The 17,042-nt window shown below is 39.4% G+C and overlaps 2 protein-coding genes across 5 annotated transcripts in view; both read left to right on the top strand.

The window, feature by feature from the left end:
• The first annotated feature begins 906 nt into the window (after positions 1 to 906).
• LOC143144093 (cilia- and flagella-associated protein 69-like) lies at positions 907 to 5,565 on the top strand. 4 transcript variants are annotated; one of them, XM_076306131.1, is made up of 12 exons: positions 907 to 1,320; positions 1,518 to 1,864; positions 1,973 to 2,405; positions 2,496 to 2,736; positions 2,810 to 3,110; positions 3,188 to 3,372; positions 3,451 to 3,602; positions 3,701 to 3,905; positions 3,975 to 4,270; positions 4,369 to 4,583; positions 4,668 to 5,099; positions 5,192 to 5,565. In XM_076306131.1, the coding sequence occupies exons 2-12, from the start codon at positions 1,538 to 1,540 to the stop codon at positions 5,381 to 5,383; spliced, it is 2,979 nt and encodes a 992-aa protein (XP_076162246.1). In that variant the 5' UTR covers positions 907 to 1,320; positions 1,518 to 1,537; the 3' UTR covers positions 5,384 to 5,565. The 4 variants fall into 4 exon arrangements, with proteins under 4 accessions (XP_076162246.1, XP_076162247.1, XP_076162248.1 ...); XM_076306132.1 differs by having other exon boundaries at positions 911 to 1,320; positions 1,510 to 1,825; positions 5,192 to 5,564; XM_076306133.1 differs by having other exon boundaries at positions 911 to 1,320; positions 1,510 to 1,864; positions 3,451 to 3,545; positions 5,192 to 5,564.
• A 485-nt stretch (positions 5,566 to 6,050) lies between these two features.
• Positions 6,051 to 17,042, top strand: part of L(1)g0289 (plexin domain containing lethal (1) G0289) — a 31,902-nt gene continuing 20,910 nt past the window's right edge. Inside the window, exon 1 of the mRNA XM_076306134.1 lies at positions 6,051 to 6,681. Within this exon, the coding sequence (XP_076162249.1) occupies positions 6,561 to 6,681 (121 nt within the window). The 5' untranslated portion in view covers positions 6,051 to 6,560. The remainder of the gene's footprint in view (positions 6,682 to 17,042) is intronic.

Here is a 17,042-nt window from a genome sequence, read left to right as displayed (position 1 = left end):
CGAACAAATTCGAGCATTTGCATAAAAACGAACAATTTTAAACAACATTCCAGACCTGTACGCGCGACAACCTGTTATTCAAAATTTATAGCAACACCGTTTAATTATTTTACCGTTTCAAACATCGATGAAGAAATAACGGTTAACAGAGTTCCTTTTAATAGTTTAAACTCATCTCGGTTTAACGACGAGTGAAATTATAATTGTCTTTTGGCGGTCGGAGTGTACGACGATGGGCGATGTATATATGCATAAAAATGAGAGCCTCTGCTCGTACGTATACGCGGAACTATACTTTAAGAACAAAATTCGCGTTTAGTTGATTTACTTCGTTAATTCGTTATCTTGATTTTGATTGTTATTTTCAACGTTTTCTTCTTAAACTGAAATATAAATTTGCGATTCAAACGCGAAACAATCGTCGAGCGGAGTAACGAGTTAACCAAAATAATATTTCGAATAACGTTATTTCGAAAGTGACCAGCTCTGGCACGAAGTATGCAATGCTTTCTACGCACTGCATACGAAAGCCCTCTATAATGCAATAATACTGTAATTACCATTAAGCGAGTTATATCGAATCGGTGCTGTTTACGAATACGAATACCTCTACGATTTAATGTTTCTTCGATGTATCGATCGAAAATCGAAAACATTAAATACCAGGCATTCGTGAATAGTTACGAAAAAGAAATACTGTTCGCGGAACTGTCGATACTGCCACCCATTACCAGCAACCGGGGTTATGTGTATATCGATAATAACGCTTGATGTGCATTGCAAATCAAATTCATCACATACGGTGAAAAATCCAGGTAAACCGAAACACAAGAACCACACACCTTGCTACCGTCGACAGCGTCGACGACTGTTGCAAACTCTCTCCTGCACGTGCACGAAACCAAACACATCCAAAGAATTCGTGTGCATGAAAGAATCCTACGGCGATCGACTTTTTGCGGGCAATATTTTTCGATACCATAACCACAAATTACATATTATTTTTTACAATTTCTCTCCTCTTGATTTTACAAAATTTTATATAAATATCGATAGAATCGATTATTTTATAAACAATATTTTTCATAGAAAGTTTTCGAACTTAATTGAAGCAATATTCGGTCGGCGCTACGTTCGATTTAAACGCCATCTATAATTTAATTTAAGAATGTTACGTCAGAGGGTACCACCAGGTTGGAAAACGATTTCCTTCGTATTTTGTCCGCTACTTTTTAACGTGCCTTTCGTGAAGTTGGAAATAATGTGAGAATATTCGATATATTGCTGTTAATTTTACGTGACAGTCACAGCGAAACAAAGGTTAACATTTTATTACTAATTTCAACGGTATTTATATTCGTATACGATTATATGATTAATTCTTTTGGAAGAATTTATATTTTATACGATTGCCGATTTGTTGCCAATTTACATACATTGTGAATAAAACAATCTGCCGTAAAATTCGATCGTACTTATAAGTATTTATGAATTTATTATATTTACAAGCAATATAGCGTTTAGAAGAATATCCAAAATGAACCGTGATGTACAAAGTGAATCCAAGGATCGACTTTTTCATAAATTGGATATTGATGATGTCTGGAAGGAATTTAATTGTCCAATATACATTAACCGCAAGTGTCCTGAAACTGATAAATTACCGAAAGAATTATTCGATTTCGGTAAACAATTTCAAGTGGATGTAAATTATACTTTGCAAAAGTTAGACGAACTTATATCCGACCCTGTAACGTGTAATAGCGTACCCCGTATATGTAGACTTTTATACGAATATCTTTGCACAACGGAAGGTACCGGCTACGTATCCTTTGATGTCCTTACCAATCATTTTTATTCAGAAGTATTCTTTAGTTAAACCGTTTATCCTGTATTATATTCTTTTGTAAATATAAATAAATATTTCTTATAGTTTAATTACTTGTAATATTTTCCTTAAAAACATCTTCAGAAAGTAAAAGATTTACCATCGGTAATGAAAATATTAGCATTTTTGGCCAAAAATGTTACGTCGATTAAAGAATACGAGCTACATTTAGACCAAATGTTGGAGCTTTGCAATTTGTTGCCTTTACTGGAAAAGTCTTCGGAAAGTTTAATTACCTTAGATATAATGGAGCAATATTTTACATTATTAGGACATCTTCTTGCTATTTTACCAACCGATAAACAAGCGTTAAAGATCTACGAAGCTCTTCGTTCCTTGTTACTAAGGACAAATTCGACGAATGCTGCAACAGTAAAACTCGAGTATCGCCATAGAGCTATGGAAAAATCAAGGTTGCCAATAATCTTGACCAATCTATTAGAAAATTCTCTTCCAGATACGTATCCAACAATTTTAGAACTGATTTTTTTACTTTCGTCGGTCTCGTATACATGTTGTAAGTACCAAAAAATTGAGACGTCGATAAGAACCTAGTGGTCCTAGGAGAATTTATACTTTTTATATATCTTTACAATGTTAATTAAAGCTCACAGAATGCTAGAAGCAGGTGTACTCGATATAATACTTGTTAGATTCGATCTTCCATATGCAACTCAATTGCGTTGCACGCGACCACCCGACTCGCTACTAGACAGAGGCGAATATACCGAACAGACGACTATTTTAATAATGAATACTTTATGGAGCTTGATAAAATCTGTTCTTTCTCCTAAAAACGAACCTGTTCATTTAAAGAAAACTTTAAAGTCTGTACATTGCGCTGTATGGTAAATTTTTCACGGGCTCAAAAATAATACAATGTATTTATACTTTTATTAAAAATTAGTTTAAATTATATAGGGGATTGTGCTACACATTTGAAAAACAAATATACTACAGTCAATATCAAAGTAACAGTATAAAGATTAGAAACGAAATTGCAGTCATCATTCTTGCACTTTTGGTTACTTTTCCCTCTTGGAATTATGTCAGTAGCGGTATAGCAGACAACGTTGTAAAGTTTTTAGTTGCAGTTGAATCTGGTACAGTAAGAGTGTTTTCGGAAATAGTAAAATTTGGCAGAACCAATGATGATTTATTCTTCCAAAAAGTTTTATTATTAACTGTTACACAATTAGCAAAAATTGATGCTTGTATATTTGTAAGTATTTTATTTTACATATATTCTGTACCAATTTGTAGAGAATATTGTAATTCTCCAACATTCATCTATAATAGCTAATGGTGAAGAGAAAAGTTATGAAAACCATACTTCAACTAGTCAACCCAAGTATCGAAGAAGATTCTACAGTTACTTGGAGCGCATCTCAGTTTTGGAATTTATGGACGTACGCCATCAATGCCTTAGCTGTATTAGCACCCAAAATGTCAAAAGAATTTGTAAGATACGATGGTACTATTAGGTATACAAGATTTGATGAACTAGAACAAAATTTTCTTGTTTATCATTTATAATACAAAACAATTTCATATCTTTATAGATTGTTGATGTTATTGGAATGGAGTTTAAGTACAAACTTTGATACAGAGATAATAATGAATTGTACGAAAACAATCTGTTCAATTATTTTAAACGGTAGCATATTTTTGTTAGAAAATTTTCGAGAATATGGAACAACATTGTTACTGATTAGTTAGTTTTTTGTTTATGAATTATTAATTAACGTTGATTCTTTATCTCCTTACTGTCTTGATATTATATATTAATTTCATATATTTAATATATTATAGAACTGATTAATCGCATTTTGAACTGTGAGAAAATTACAACAAAGAAGCAAAGAATTTTAACCGTGGTATTAATTTCGCTCGAAAGACTTTTAAGAAAACAAAAATTTTACCAAGAGATGTATGGAGAACAAAGTATTATATTTATTATGGAATTATTGTTCCAGTGTTTATATCAAAAAGATCAAGAAAATCAGATAGATCAACGGTAATGTTTATTTTTAGAAAAACTTATACAATTCTAACAAGATGTTATAATATAGAAACTTTTTTTTAGTCTTTTATTAGCAATAGGTTCATACATTTGGGAATGTATAGTACGGTGTCCTATGAATCTTGAAAAATTTATCAAATATGGTGCAGTATACATTATTCTTGATGTCATTCAAATTGTTCCATATCCCTCTCGATGCCTATTTCTTAGTGTTTTAACCGATATGTGTGACAATTTCTTTTGTGGACCCTATTTATGTACATGGAGAGGAATTAATAAGAAAACAGGATTGATGGCTTTACTAGCAACAATATGGAGAGAGGAAGAAATTCGAATTAAAGTTAAAAGATATCCCAATGGTTCTCTTAAAAACAAATTGCAAAATTATTTTAATCATTTATTAACAAAGTAAAGTTTATTACAAATTATTACACATAGTATTTGCTGATTACAACAGATAAAGAATTTCCTCAAATGGGTAACCAACAGTGGCTAGAAACTTACGGTACAAAATTATGTGGAGACATTAGTCCATCGATACTAGATATGATTGGTTCTGTCAGATCAAAGATATACAGCATTCGAAAATTAATCAAGAGGGACAGCGAAAGATACGAAATAGCAAAAGAGCATTACAAAATATTGTACATCGATCTGCCAAAAGAAGATCGAGTAAGTATAATAGAGAAAAGTTTCTCTAATTTTAATATCTTATTGTTTATATAAATCAAATTTGAGTACGTAATATCTTTTCAGATCACAATATCGCATATAGATTTGTATTTTAAATTAAAGTTAGGTCAAGTGTGGGTAGAAATTTCTAGATATTTCGATCAAGTTGGTGTCATCCCACTTGGCATGGATGGTCAGGCAATCTTTTTAATGACTCAACAGTATTATTCGTTTGTTGAAATGATAAAAGAGAGACAAGAAAAAATAATAAAGTCTCTAAAAAGGAAAGAGGAAATTCAAGAAAAAGACGAGTATGCAAAGATTCGTGATTCTAAACTTGCTTCTGCGTTAGATGCATTCGACGAACTAGATTATATATATAGAACAACAAATAGAGCATATATGATAAAGAGAAAAAATGAACAAATACAACAAATTAATTCAGCGTTGAATTTTCCATCCGATTCAAGCGATGCACATTGTCACAGAACATTCGTGGATAAAACTATGGTCACGGTAAAGAAAATAATTTCGTTTCTTACATTCTTATTACAAAAATATTTTTATACATTTTGCTTACATCTTCTTAAAAATGTTTTTTTACACAGACTATATACGATCAACATCTTACAATAATTAGTAGTCTAGCAATGGATTCAAACCTTGGTCAAACAAAGGTTCTCCCTATTTCACCTTATCGTTCAGATACTTTTGATGACATACATTCCTCCGAAATATCTTCTTCACCTTTATTAAACAACAATTTGTTCGAAATAAAAGAATTTCACAAAAAAACATAGTTCATACAATATAGAACTATACAATAATGATACTATTAAACTGTATTCCAATGGAGCATTTTTTATCGTCCTCTGAAAATACAGAAGCCTTCTTTGCCGGCCTAAATTGCAAGTGTATTTATTTATATATCTTAAATATTTCTGATAATAAAGCTTTAAAGAAAATTTAACAAACAATATATTTCTATATTATGATATAAAAAAAAGGTTATACGAATGGCTATGTTTGTAATTTACTATTGTTTTTTCACCGTTATAGAATTATCTTTTTTAAAATCTATACTACAAATCTTTAAAGGAAAATATCGTATTAAGGGATCGATAAAAGAAACGAAGGTTTAATTAACTGGAGATGTTCTGGATTTTAAATATTTGACAGCACAATTAGAAAATTAAAAATAAGAAAAATTTTACGGAAACCCATAATTGGTTCCATGTTTAGGACACTTCTCAAAGAGAGGAATACGTTTCGGTTTCTGCTATTCAGTATTGCAATTTTATAAAACTGATCACATTTGTTTCTCTTGAAAGCGTATCGAAGATCAACGACAGTTCGATTGGCTTCGCCATCATCTCGAGGGTTCAGATTTTCGCGATTATCTAGATAACGTAACGGAAACTCCCCCATAAGAGTAGCCGAAGAACAACGCGGCGACGGCGGCGACGAGCCAGTGAGAGCCAACATGCCGTTCCCGCCGCAAGTGATCATCATCGTCGTTCTCGTTTGTCCGGTACCGGTTTAAAGACGCGTCGATCAAAGTTCTCGGCCGCTTGTCTCGCCTTTTTATACAGAGTTCGCGTCCCATTTCGTGAAAGAAACGCGTGTTTCGTGTTGAAACGATCATCGCACAAAATCGTTTCTCGGTGACGTTTACGAACACCACGGTGAACCTTGACATACAAATAGGAAAACTCGTTCACCGTTTTGATCTCGATTCGACTTTTTGATCCGCTTTATTCACTTATTTCTTTGCTTCTCTACTTTTTCCGTCTCTATCGCCTCAATCCGTCTTTGTCTACCGTCTCTCGTTCTATCTCTGTCGTCTTACCATATCCCCTCCCTCTGTTCATCTTTCCGTCCTCGTCTCGTCGGTCGCGCGCGAGCCAGACAGAGCACGGAGAGCCGCACGGATTTATATATTCGTGTAACGCAGGAGAGTTTAGCAACTACGTAAATATGGCGTGTGAACGGTGGTGCTTTAACCGTGGCTGTGACGGAGCTACTCGACGATGGCCGTACATCCTGTTGTTGCTGGCCCTGTACGTGTTCGGCCCGAGTCTCGCGGACAACGAGTACAGTGAGTCTTTTCTCGATTCAACTTGTTGCGCCTTACACCCATGTTCTCTTTTACAACTCGGCTCGAAGATAGGTACCTTTCGTGCGATCTTCCGAAAGAAAAAGTTTACCCGCTGAAAGACGGAGCGAGAAAACGAGCGTGCGCCTCTTCCTACGCGCTACTACTACGCAATTTCACCAAGCGTGACTGTCCCCTTTAAAGAAACAACTTCCCTTGGCTCGTCGTCCTTCCTTTCTGTTGCACGTCTCTCATCGTGATAATCGTCGAGGTGTGCGTTCCGCGTGAAACTTGCTCCGATTCGTCGAGAGTTCACGCGTTCACGGCGAACTCTCGAATAAGTTTTCTACCGTTATTAAAGGGAACTCGTGTATTTAATGGGATCTCGGTTGTTCGGATTAGTCAGACGTGTCCCTTTTTACACCGATGTTCTTTCGGCCATATAATGAGAATTAATGACAGTGAGGAAGTTAATTGCCTCTCGTTGAATTGCAGAAGTCGTTAATTCTTTTTTTTACGATCACGCGAGCCTGTTTTAACGCGTTCTTTTTCGAAACAAATACATCCCTCTCTGGCATTGTCTCGAATCTTCCCATTTAACATCATAATTACAAATCTCTAACAATGAATATTATCGTTATTAGCAAGGTTTCTTTAATGTATTTTGTTATTGCGATTATATAATAACGTAGACTCGCTCGATTCGCAAAGTATACAAAAATGTTTGCCACGGTAGGGGTTTCTGCTACGGGTTTAAAGCAGGTTTGAAACGACGATCTTACCGCGTTGTTTTTTCCTGTTTGTCATTCTATCCCAAGAGTTCTATCGCTAGCGTCGCCAATTTTTCAAAGTCGTTAACCTTTCTCAATATATGTGCGTTTCTTCTTCCAGACATTGGGAAAATATGACCGTGTAATCTTTTTCTCGGAATGTAACGCGATACTTTCTACTTTAACAGGAACACGTACGTTTATGAAAGCTACATTATCATAAGATCCAATGTGGGGAGCGGGCGATCAAATAGGCAAGGGTAATAACGATAATCGTACCAAGTGTAATTGTTCACCGTGTTAAAAATGAAGAAAGATAGGAAGAAAAAACGAAAAAATTGACGACGCGTGACGTGTCCGGTTTTCATCTTTGCTCGCGCGTATTGGAGGATGGGTGGAATTTCTGAGATGACAGATCAAGGGGTTATCGAATGGAAGGCGGTCCGTTATATTTCTCTCGATTTCTCCCATATTGCCGATTCCATGAATAATTTTATGCCAAATGTCGCTGTTTATGCGAATCGGTTTGATTCGTTTATCTCGCGTCTTGCTAAATCGAACATCGAACGTACTTTTTTTTAATACTACTTGGTGTTTAATGTGACGTAAGGGGACTACCAGAGACAAGCGATATTTTGTCCTTATTGTTCAACGTTTAACGCTCGAATAGTGTATTGCATTTCTAGCTCGTGTTCAAGTAGAATCTTAATCGTATATATTGGAAACGAGGTTGTGACCTTGAACAAAATTTAAACTTCGTACTTAAGAAAAACGAAGATCACCTTTGCGATTCCCAATGTGTTAGAAATTTTGAAAATTGATTTAAATTGACGCGTTGCTCGCGAAATAATAATCAAATTTTTACTTCCGCCATTCATTTGTAAAAAAAATTCCGAGCGATAAAAGATCGGGCAATCACCCTGTACGATGCTAGACTAAACTCTTTTGTAATCGAATTGTACAAATAAACTTGTTTCGAAGTTATGCGAAACAAAAGTACACCTATTAACGAATAGCGCGATAAATCATGTATAGAGTCGCGAAACACGGAACGTAAACTTTTTCCACGTGACCCAATATTTACCGAGCAAAATTTCGGAGAAAAATCATCCGGTCTGTGCGCAAGTAGTTTGTAGATTTCTACGTGTTGCGCGCCATTAATTTTATAACGGTCTAGATTTTTCAGATCGAGAAAGTGTATAGAAACAGCTGTGTGTCGTAACACAGGACTTATCGATATTAGCGATACACGTGCACCTTTTCTCGTAACTTCTGCAATGTTTTATCGAGCGACGTGTTCGATATGCAGATGTTCAATAACGTGTCTGCAACTATGTACGTAACGGGCGTTGAAAGCGCCAATTTCTTGTTCTCACCGCTTTTTATATAATGTTCGATCGTCTGTTCCACGGAGTGTCCTCTGAACATTTAATGCGCAAAATAGGCACGTGACGTTAGTCAGGTAATAAGCCATATGCGACCGTAGATGGCGGTTACGGAATTACCTAAGAAATTATTCGACCTCGCGTTCTTCTCCATTGATGAATGTTCATTTTTTATGTTTAATCGAGTTTGAAGTTTTCGTTAGCTCGTTCGTGTACATTGTATCGTACGATATTTTATTTTAAAGTGGATGCAATTAAAGGTGATCCGCTCCTTTCGATATATTTCAACTCCGTTATTACAAAATTGTTGAAACGCTTTGCATACTCCGAGTGAAAGTGAATTAATAAATTACGTAGAATTTTCAAGGTATGCGGATCTTTAAAATTATGGCAGGATCGGTTGATAAAGCTAAGCAATCTGTTTTCCGTGTTGGTAATATTAATGATACGCCTATTACGTTGAGAGCGAGACAAACGACTATCGTAAACCGACTTCTAGATCGCAGATGCTACCGATGGTGGTGGAATGTACGTTGTCGAGCCTGTATGGATATCAGGAAGCGCTAAACTAATTTTTATATTTAAACGATATTTCCAACTCTGACCAGTGTTGAGTAATTCACCTAGTAATGCTAATGGAACATTTAAATGGTGTCGGGCTTGACGTGTTAATTGATTCTGTTCTAAGAGACACGTAAGAAACCAATACGATACACATTTGCTAGACACACCGAGTTCGAAAAAATCAATAATAGGTTGCTGTAGGCAATGCGTCGTTAGCTCGAACTACTGCTTAAGTTTCTCGCTAATAACGTGTCACCGTTCAAGCGGCACAACGTTGGTTACGGCAGAAAGGTCAATGAATGAACACAACTGCGGTCCGTGGTTCCGGTAATATATATGCGATTACAGTGTGCAAATTGCGAACAATATCGACGTAGGTCGATGTTCTTCTTGTATAGTTCATTGCCCTTTGAAGCCGATACGAGCTTTTTCGTCGCGAATACATTTTTACGGATCCGCTGCGACGATTCGTTTTTTCGTTTTTTGACCGTATAACGTTGCAAATAAGCTTCTTGCGAACAGGAAACTAACCGGTATCGAAAGAAACGTTTGTTTTCCGTCTCCGGGAAATCGTTAAGCTTAATTCGTAAGTATCGGATCTTTGGTTTTTAACCTGTTGCACGGATCAAGTAGATACCTCGGAACGAGTCGCGAAATGCATACTTTCGCGACGATCGGCCTCGTAACACCCGTGGAATCGAGTACGTTCGCACGATCGTGAAGCGATGCACGATATTCGGTTGCTTCATCGATTCTATTATTTTTCCAGTGCCCCGATTCTCGAAAACTTCTTCTCGTGGCTCTCAGCGAAAGAAAACGACGACTGTAGGGTCGTTCGTTGCGAGATCGAGCCCGCCGGTGCACCGTGGGGCACTTTGTTTCGAGTAGTTTTCGCGGCAACAATCGACACGCGCGCGCTCGTTACGCTCCTCGGTCGTTTGTGGTCGTTTGAATGCGCGACGAGTGGCCACTCGATCGGAACAAGCCAAAATTGTCGGCACAAAGGACTGCGAAACGCGAGCGTGACTCTCTCACCTCCGCTGGAAAAGCGCGCTCGTTCTCTTCTCGTACGGCCGCGACACACTCGATCCTTTCAAGGCTGTAGGGGCAATTAAGCGACAATTGAGACTGGATATCGGCGCACGTTCGAGCGCTATGGAAAAAGACGCTCCGATGGTGGGAAATGTAGATTCGAGAGAGACGATTTTGATCGCTGCATTTCGTCCAAAAGTTTCGTTCAAAGAATCATCGCGAATACTTTGTTCGATTGCAAACTTCCCACCTATAGATTTATAGAAAAATATTCAACCCTGCGCGAGCACGTGTCGGGATATTTCCGACAATGTCCTTTTACTTCGAATGGCGATGGTCCGAGGTAAACGTTTCGGGCAAAAAATTTTAACTGCTGTCGCGTTTACGATACTTTTTAACGTTGTCCAATTTAAGTTGGCCAATATCCGAGTGCTTTGCCGTATATAGATATTTATACAGAAATCGGTCGAGCAACAGTTGCGAAAGATTTATGAGAATACAGGAGATAGAAGGAGATTTTATTGTTACCTGGTGACGCGTTTAAACGCGTTTGCCGGCGTGTCCTAGCTTTCTTGCTTTTTTCATGTCTCGCGCGCGCGTATCTAATTTTAGGAGATGAGTGGTTCAAAAGGTTCAATTTTATATCGCGTCTGATTTTATGCGACCGTTGTTTTTCGTAACGTTATATTTTTACTCCGCGGCAAAAATTATTCGAGTCGCGAAGATTTCTCAACGAATCGTAGTTACAATCGTTTCGAGAAATATTTTTTTACAAATTGTATTCGTGGAACTGCCTCGGCATTGCTCGAGGTCGATCGTGTAATATAATATGTTCTTCTAGCGCAATTATTTTTGCGTCGATTCGTTTAGGGTTTCTGAGAATCCCTATCGATTCTTCTTTTTTTTTTCATACGGATCCTGTACCATCGTACGTTGACGCGTTTGTACACTGATTACACGATCGTACACCATGTTGTACGTACACGTAAATATACGTACAAACGATCTATAAATCGTATCCACCTTTGATCATATTTGTAACTGTGTAGAAAGTTCAACGTTCTCCTCGAATTAGTCTTTCGAATTGACGCTTGCACTATTTTCGTCGCGTTCGAACTAAAAATAGGAAACATCTGGACTTCTTGGCAATACGCGCGCTTATATTCATATATACACCGTGAATATAGTCAGCTTCTTAGCCCAGATCCCAATGCTTTGCTAGCTGGATTAATTACGCCGAATAAATAACCCCATTGAAATTGACATTGTTTCGCGTTTGGATCCTTTACGGAAAGTGCGTTTCACGATTCGATCGACGAAAAATAGTAGATAAGTACAAAATGGCCCGAATGAAACGTCGTTGGAGAAAGGTCTACTCGATCTGTGGACTTATCGACGGTCAAAAGTGTTCGTGAAACTGCACACACGTCTGTCTGGAAACATTTCCCCTGTATGGTTTAAAATCGATACGATAAACTTTCTTCGGAGTGGATTCAATTTTTCTAAACTCAATTGCGATAGAAAAGGAATCCAGTCGTCCTGTAGAACGTCGCGGATCTGGCGCGTCGAATTTGCCGAATTTGCTCGTTCGTGGAAACAGTGCTACTGTTCCAGTTTCGAAGCAGACAGCGGTGTAAAATTGAACAGCTTCCGCGAGCACTTCCTCGTACGTCTGCGCGCTGTCTCCCTTAAAATGTATTTTCGCAGAAGGCGTTTGCAACCTTTGTTCGGTGTACCGAAAGGGACACGATAGTATACAACGCGAGACCAGCGTTTTTAGCGGTATAATTTAAAATATTTGAAAAATTGAACAAACATCTCCGTTCGACGATAGTCGTAGGTTCTCTCTGATTGATATTTGGTGCGCGAAATCCTTGACCTTGACCATCAACCGCGATAAACGTAATAACACTGTGCTCACCACAGAATTGGCACACAGAGATAGGCGAATTAACTTCGCGAATACGTACCCTGTGGATGATACAGAATTAAACGCAAAATTCAATCGGTAGCTTACACGTACGATGTGAATTTTATTTTTATACCCTGAAATCTCCTCGATGTCGCACGATGTTAAAAATGTTCTAATCTTATCTGGTTCGTTTAAGAATAAGTACGTAATCCAATATATACTTGCAGTACGTGCGTCTACAATTCGATATTTTTTCGTAATCTTACATATTTGCTTATTTTTTCGTTTCGCATTTCAACGGAAAATAATAATCGGTAAGCGTTTTTAAATGTTGGAGCAGATGTTTCGCTTGGACGAAGAAAGGGTGGACGTAATTACTCCCCTGGGTAGAAAAACAAAGTTTCCGTACCGCGATAGATACGACGGAAGGTGCTTGGCGCGTTCGGACTTCCGATTGGTGGTGTTGCGTTACAAATCGAGTAGACAAGAATCGCGAAGACCCTCGTATCGAAGACTTGAACTTGCTACCGGTAAACAATCGTAAACTGGTGTATTTGCGACGATGATGCGTATTCTACTAATCCGAAATCATGTACCACGTGCTGCGAAGAATATAATCGAGCGATCTTTTCGTCCGTAAATTGCGTTTTCTCGATACCGATGCTATCGGTTGTTAGTTCACGCGATAGAGGATGTTGGGCTACAGTGAAATATATTTTCTCCATTGGTAGACGTCGTCGGCACTTGGGTCCTTGCTATTCCGACTTCTCGTTTCGTCTATTTCGCCGGCTAAACTCTCGTTGCATCGACTACAGACTTGTCGAGGCGACCGTCGAGCGACGAACGTACGCCGGAGGACACGTGTGCGTCTCGTTGCGGTATCTTTTTTCGCCATTGGCACCGAACGAGGTAGCGTAACACCGTGTCCACGTAGCGAGAACACGAAGATGCGTACCACGCGCCCGCACGTATCCGGTTTCTGCGACGTATATCGCGTTCAATATGCCTGTAACGCGACATAATCCTATATCGTGTTCCTTGGTCGATCGGTGCAACGCACGTTACGAATACCCGCAACAGACAGACAGACGGTCTCTTAAGCCGCTTCCTTGGGTAAATTTACACCTTCGCCGCATGCCGCTACCTCCGGCAGAGTTTAACGCTTTGATTCTTGAAAATGTAAAAATCATTTTCTGCGAAACGATTCAAGAACCTCGCAGGCAGGTAGCCCAAAAGGACCAACTATTTTCTATCGATTTAACGATACGTCGCGTTGCCCGTATCTCAAAGACGCGTGGCCTATGAAAAATATTGTGCTCGTACGTGGCTCGGCGTGCACAATTGCGGAGAAGTTTCGAAGGAAGGGTGCAGCGACTGGAGCGAACCGAACACCACCCACGTGCCCTATTTTATACGATCATTAAGCCCTTCCTTTCGCGTACGGCCCTCCTGATTATCCTTGATTGGACCGTGTCTTGCACACTCGTCGCTTCTAGTCCAACGTAAATTATAGGTCAACCACATTGTGGATAAGTGTCGTATTAAGTATCGGACTTAATCGTCCCTCGTCGAAGCCCGAGCACGTCACAAGCAGGGTGGCCAGGTGAAGTCTTTACGCTTCCCCTTCTCCTCGCATTCGGCCGATCTAGACTCCCCTTTCGTCCCTCCGTTCTCCTTCGGAGCGACTCACGAAACGCGAAGACTTCACCTGGCCACCCTGGTCGCAAAATTTCTTACCATCGAGCGTTCTCCAATGTTAACCTCGTTTCGTGCATTATTAACCCTGCAAATAAATGCTAAGTCGGAGTCACTGGTGACTCGTCACTCGAAAGCGACACGCACACCGTGATAAAGCTGTTGCGTGGCGCGAAATGACGATCGCCCGCTTTAGGGTCGCTACTACGAGTCTGGAGTAAGTGTGACCGAGCACGGAACGTACGGATCTCGCTCGACGCCACGCAAACGAAACGATGTACATAAGTATCCGGTACGAGAAAGAGAAAATCAGCGAAAACGAGAAAGAAGATATTCTTGCGCGAATTATCTAAATAACTGACTGTTGAAAATATAGACGGACCAGCTACTCGATTCGAGAACCAGCAAGTAAGTTTACGCGAAGATGTCGATGCACTAGAATCAACGGGAAGGAAAATTGGAAGGTCAAAAGTGTGCCAGATGCTGGTTTTGCATAGACAGCGATAATAGATATTCGTTGGTACGCGATCAGAGGAAGATACGTGCGTAATGATTAGAATAAATATCGTTTTCTTTTTATAATTCACAATTCTTCCCCAATTATGAGTGTAATTCAGACTACGAGTAACTCGGTTCGAGCGACCGCTACTGTGTTGGTACAATATCGGCGAGAAGTCGCGAAGGAATACGAACTGGTATTGGTGAAATATCAGTGTGAGTCAGAAGTGACTGCGACACCGAACTCCGTGTTTCAGTAGTGCGAGGGTTAACCGCGAACGAAATTAATTATCCGTTGAAAGATAATTTCAATGACGTTTCAGCGCGGGAAAAACAATTGCTTATCGTTCGATCCTATTATTAGAGAATTGTCTGCCAACGATGAATCGAGAAATATTCAATCCTCTCGTTACACTGGACTCGATTGAGTCAGCACCGATGAAACGTGCGACAGAATCGGAGCCCGCGATCTAGCTTCGAACAAAGTCTGTTTCGAGTTACACGTTACGTCGAGACTAACTGTAACCTGCAACGATAAAGATCTTGTTCGACTCGTGTTAGCTACAGCGATATGTACGCATTTTGTACGTATCTCGCTCGATGTAAATTCATCTCCAATGTTGGACAACTTTTCCGGAGACCTACAATCGTGTTCGGTACAGAGTACGATCGATCGGGATGAATTCGATGAATGTTTAGACGCACGTCAGGACCAAAAATCGTTATGAAAATTTGGGTGCAATGGGTCGAGCATCGGAAGAATGCAATTGCAGCGCGAAATTGTGAGTTCGTTGCACCCTCGACTCGTGCGTGCACGCGTGTCTGCTCGGGGCCGTAGGTGGACGAACAGACAGACGGGGAAAATGCTCGACGTCGAACGTGCTGGGGCTTCTCTCACCGGAAGCTCGCCGTCCTGTACCGTGAACCCTTCCGCTTTTGCATATAGATATTTTAATCTCTTCGAGAATAAATTATTTTCTCCAAAACGAAGAAACGTTCGAACCGATATGAATCCACGAAGGTGCAACAGCTTTACGGCGATATTGCCGCGTTACGTGGTTGAAAAATTTCATTACGAATATCTATCCGGAATTGTGGCGGTTCGTTTTCAATGGCCATCCACTCGAACATTTATTCGTTTACAAACTTTTTCTTTCCATTTTGTTCAAACTGCAAATGGGATATTCCAGAAATAAATAGCTCACCGACCCCCTCTGTTTTCCTGTATTTTTCGGAAAATCCTCGAACCGTTCAAAATGGAAACAAAGCGGCTAATGGTTACGATTGACACTAACGAACAAGCATGGTCTTTGTGCGAACTCGTCTCGCGTCTGACAGCCGTAAGTAAGCCGGCGCCAAATAATTCAGAAGATAATTTCTGCCGAACGAGATACGTGGCGCGTTTCTTACTGCTAACCTCGATACGTATTATTGATTTAATTCTCCGAGGACGCAATTAAAATTTAACGAACCTATTTACGATATATCCTATTAAACACATCGATTCACCGAACTAGTTCCTTACGTTCGTGGTCGAGCCAAAAGTACCAACGGCTGCTATCGATTAATCGTAATTTACTTTCCAACGTCGTTGGAGCTTGGATCGATTTTACCGGATAATAATTCGAAATTTCTACTCCTAAATCGCTGGTTGGATACCCAACAAATAATCTTGCGTTTCGTTCGCGAATTTCGATCGTCAATTTTAGCGTGTACGAGATCGTTGAGGCACAACGGGGCGCTTTCACAATGGAAACGGGTGATCTCCGAAAGAAAACACACGATGAAAATATGCGATCATAAATGGAAGGTTAAACCAAGGCTGTGGATGCGTATGTTCGTGCTCTCGATAAAGATTACGCGTTCTACATACACGTATGCGTGACATACATTCCGATACGTTCGACGTAATCTCCTGCCCTCGACGATGGTCCACGACTACCGCTCCAATGAATAATATTCACATTTCCGAACGATATACATATGCGATCGAACGTACCTGCGTTTTGTCTAGAAATTGCGCACGAATACTTTCCGAAGGTAGAATCCTGTCGGGTGAAACGAAACGCTACTTTCCAATTACGAAATAATACTTACCAAAAATGCCGATTTCAACTTTTCATTTTTGTATTTCTCGGTGTATTCGATAACCACTTTATTTTAGGCGCACTTGCTTTTAGTCGGGATTTCACCTTTTTCCTTTTCTTTTTTCATTCATAACACTGCAGATTGTGCGCACAGATTAATTAAACAATCTGACTCCGGTTAACGATTAAATTCGTTTAGACAATTGGTATACCAATCCGCCTTTGAACTTTGGTTCGACTCGAGTGTTCGTAACCTTCTAAATGTATCCATCGCTTATAGAAAAAACCATTTCGTGGGTTCACTTTTGATCGCCGCGTTTATTATTGCACGCTCGCGATCAAATCGAATGCGTTCAGCTGTCAGCGTGGCGTCATTCGTTGTGCGTCGTGCGTCGTGCGTCGTGCGTCGTTGGTATCCACG

Source organism: Ptiloglossa arizonensis, chromosome 3, assembly GCF_051014685.1.
Source record: "Ptiloglossa arizonensis isolate GNS036 chromosome 3, iyPtiAriz1_principal, whole genome shotgun sequence".
NCBI lineage: Eukaryota > Metazoa > Arthropoda > Insecta > Hymenoptera > Colletidae > Ptiloglossa > Ptiloglossa arizonensis.
This window is presented reverse-complemented; position numbering and strand designations above follow the sequence as displayed.

Coding starts and splice junctions, on each gene's coding strand:
- LOC143144093 (XM_076306131.1), top strand. CDS start 1,538: ATGAACCGTGATGTACAAAGTGAATCCAAGGATCGACTTTTTCATAAA. Junction 2,406..2,495: donor GTCGGTCTCGTATACATGTT/GTAAGTACCAAA, acceptor TGTTAATTAAAG/CTCACAGAATGCTAGAAGCA. Junction 4,271..4,368: donor AGTTAAAAGATATCCCAATG/GTTCTCTTAAAA, acceptor TGATTACAACAG/ATAAAGAATTTCCTCAAATG.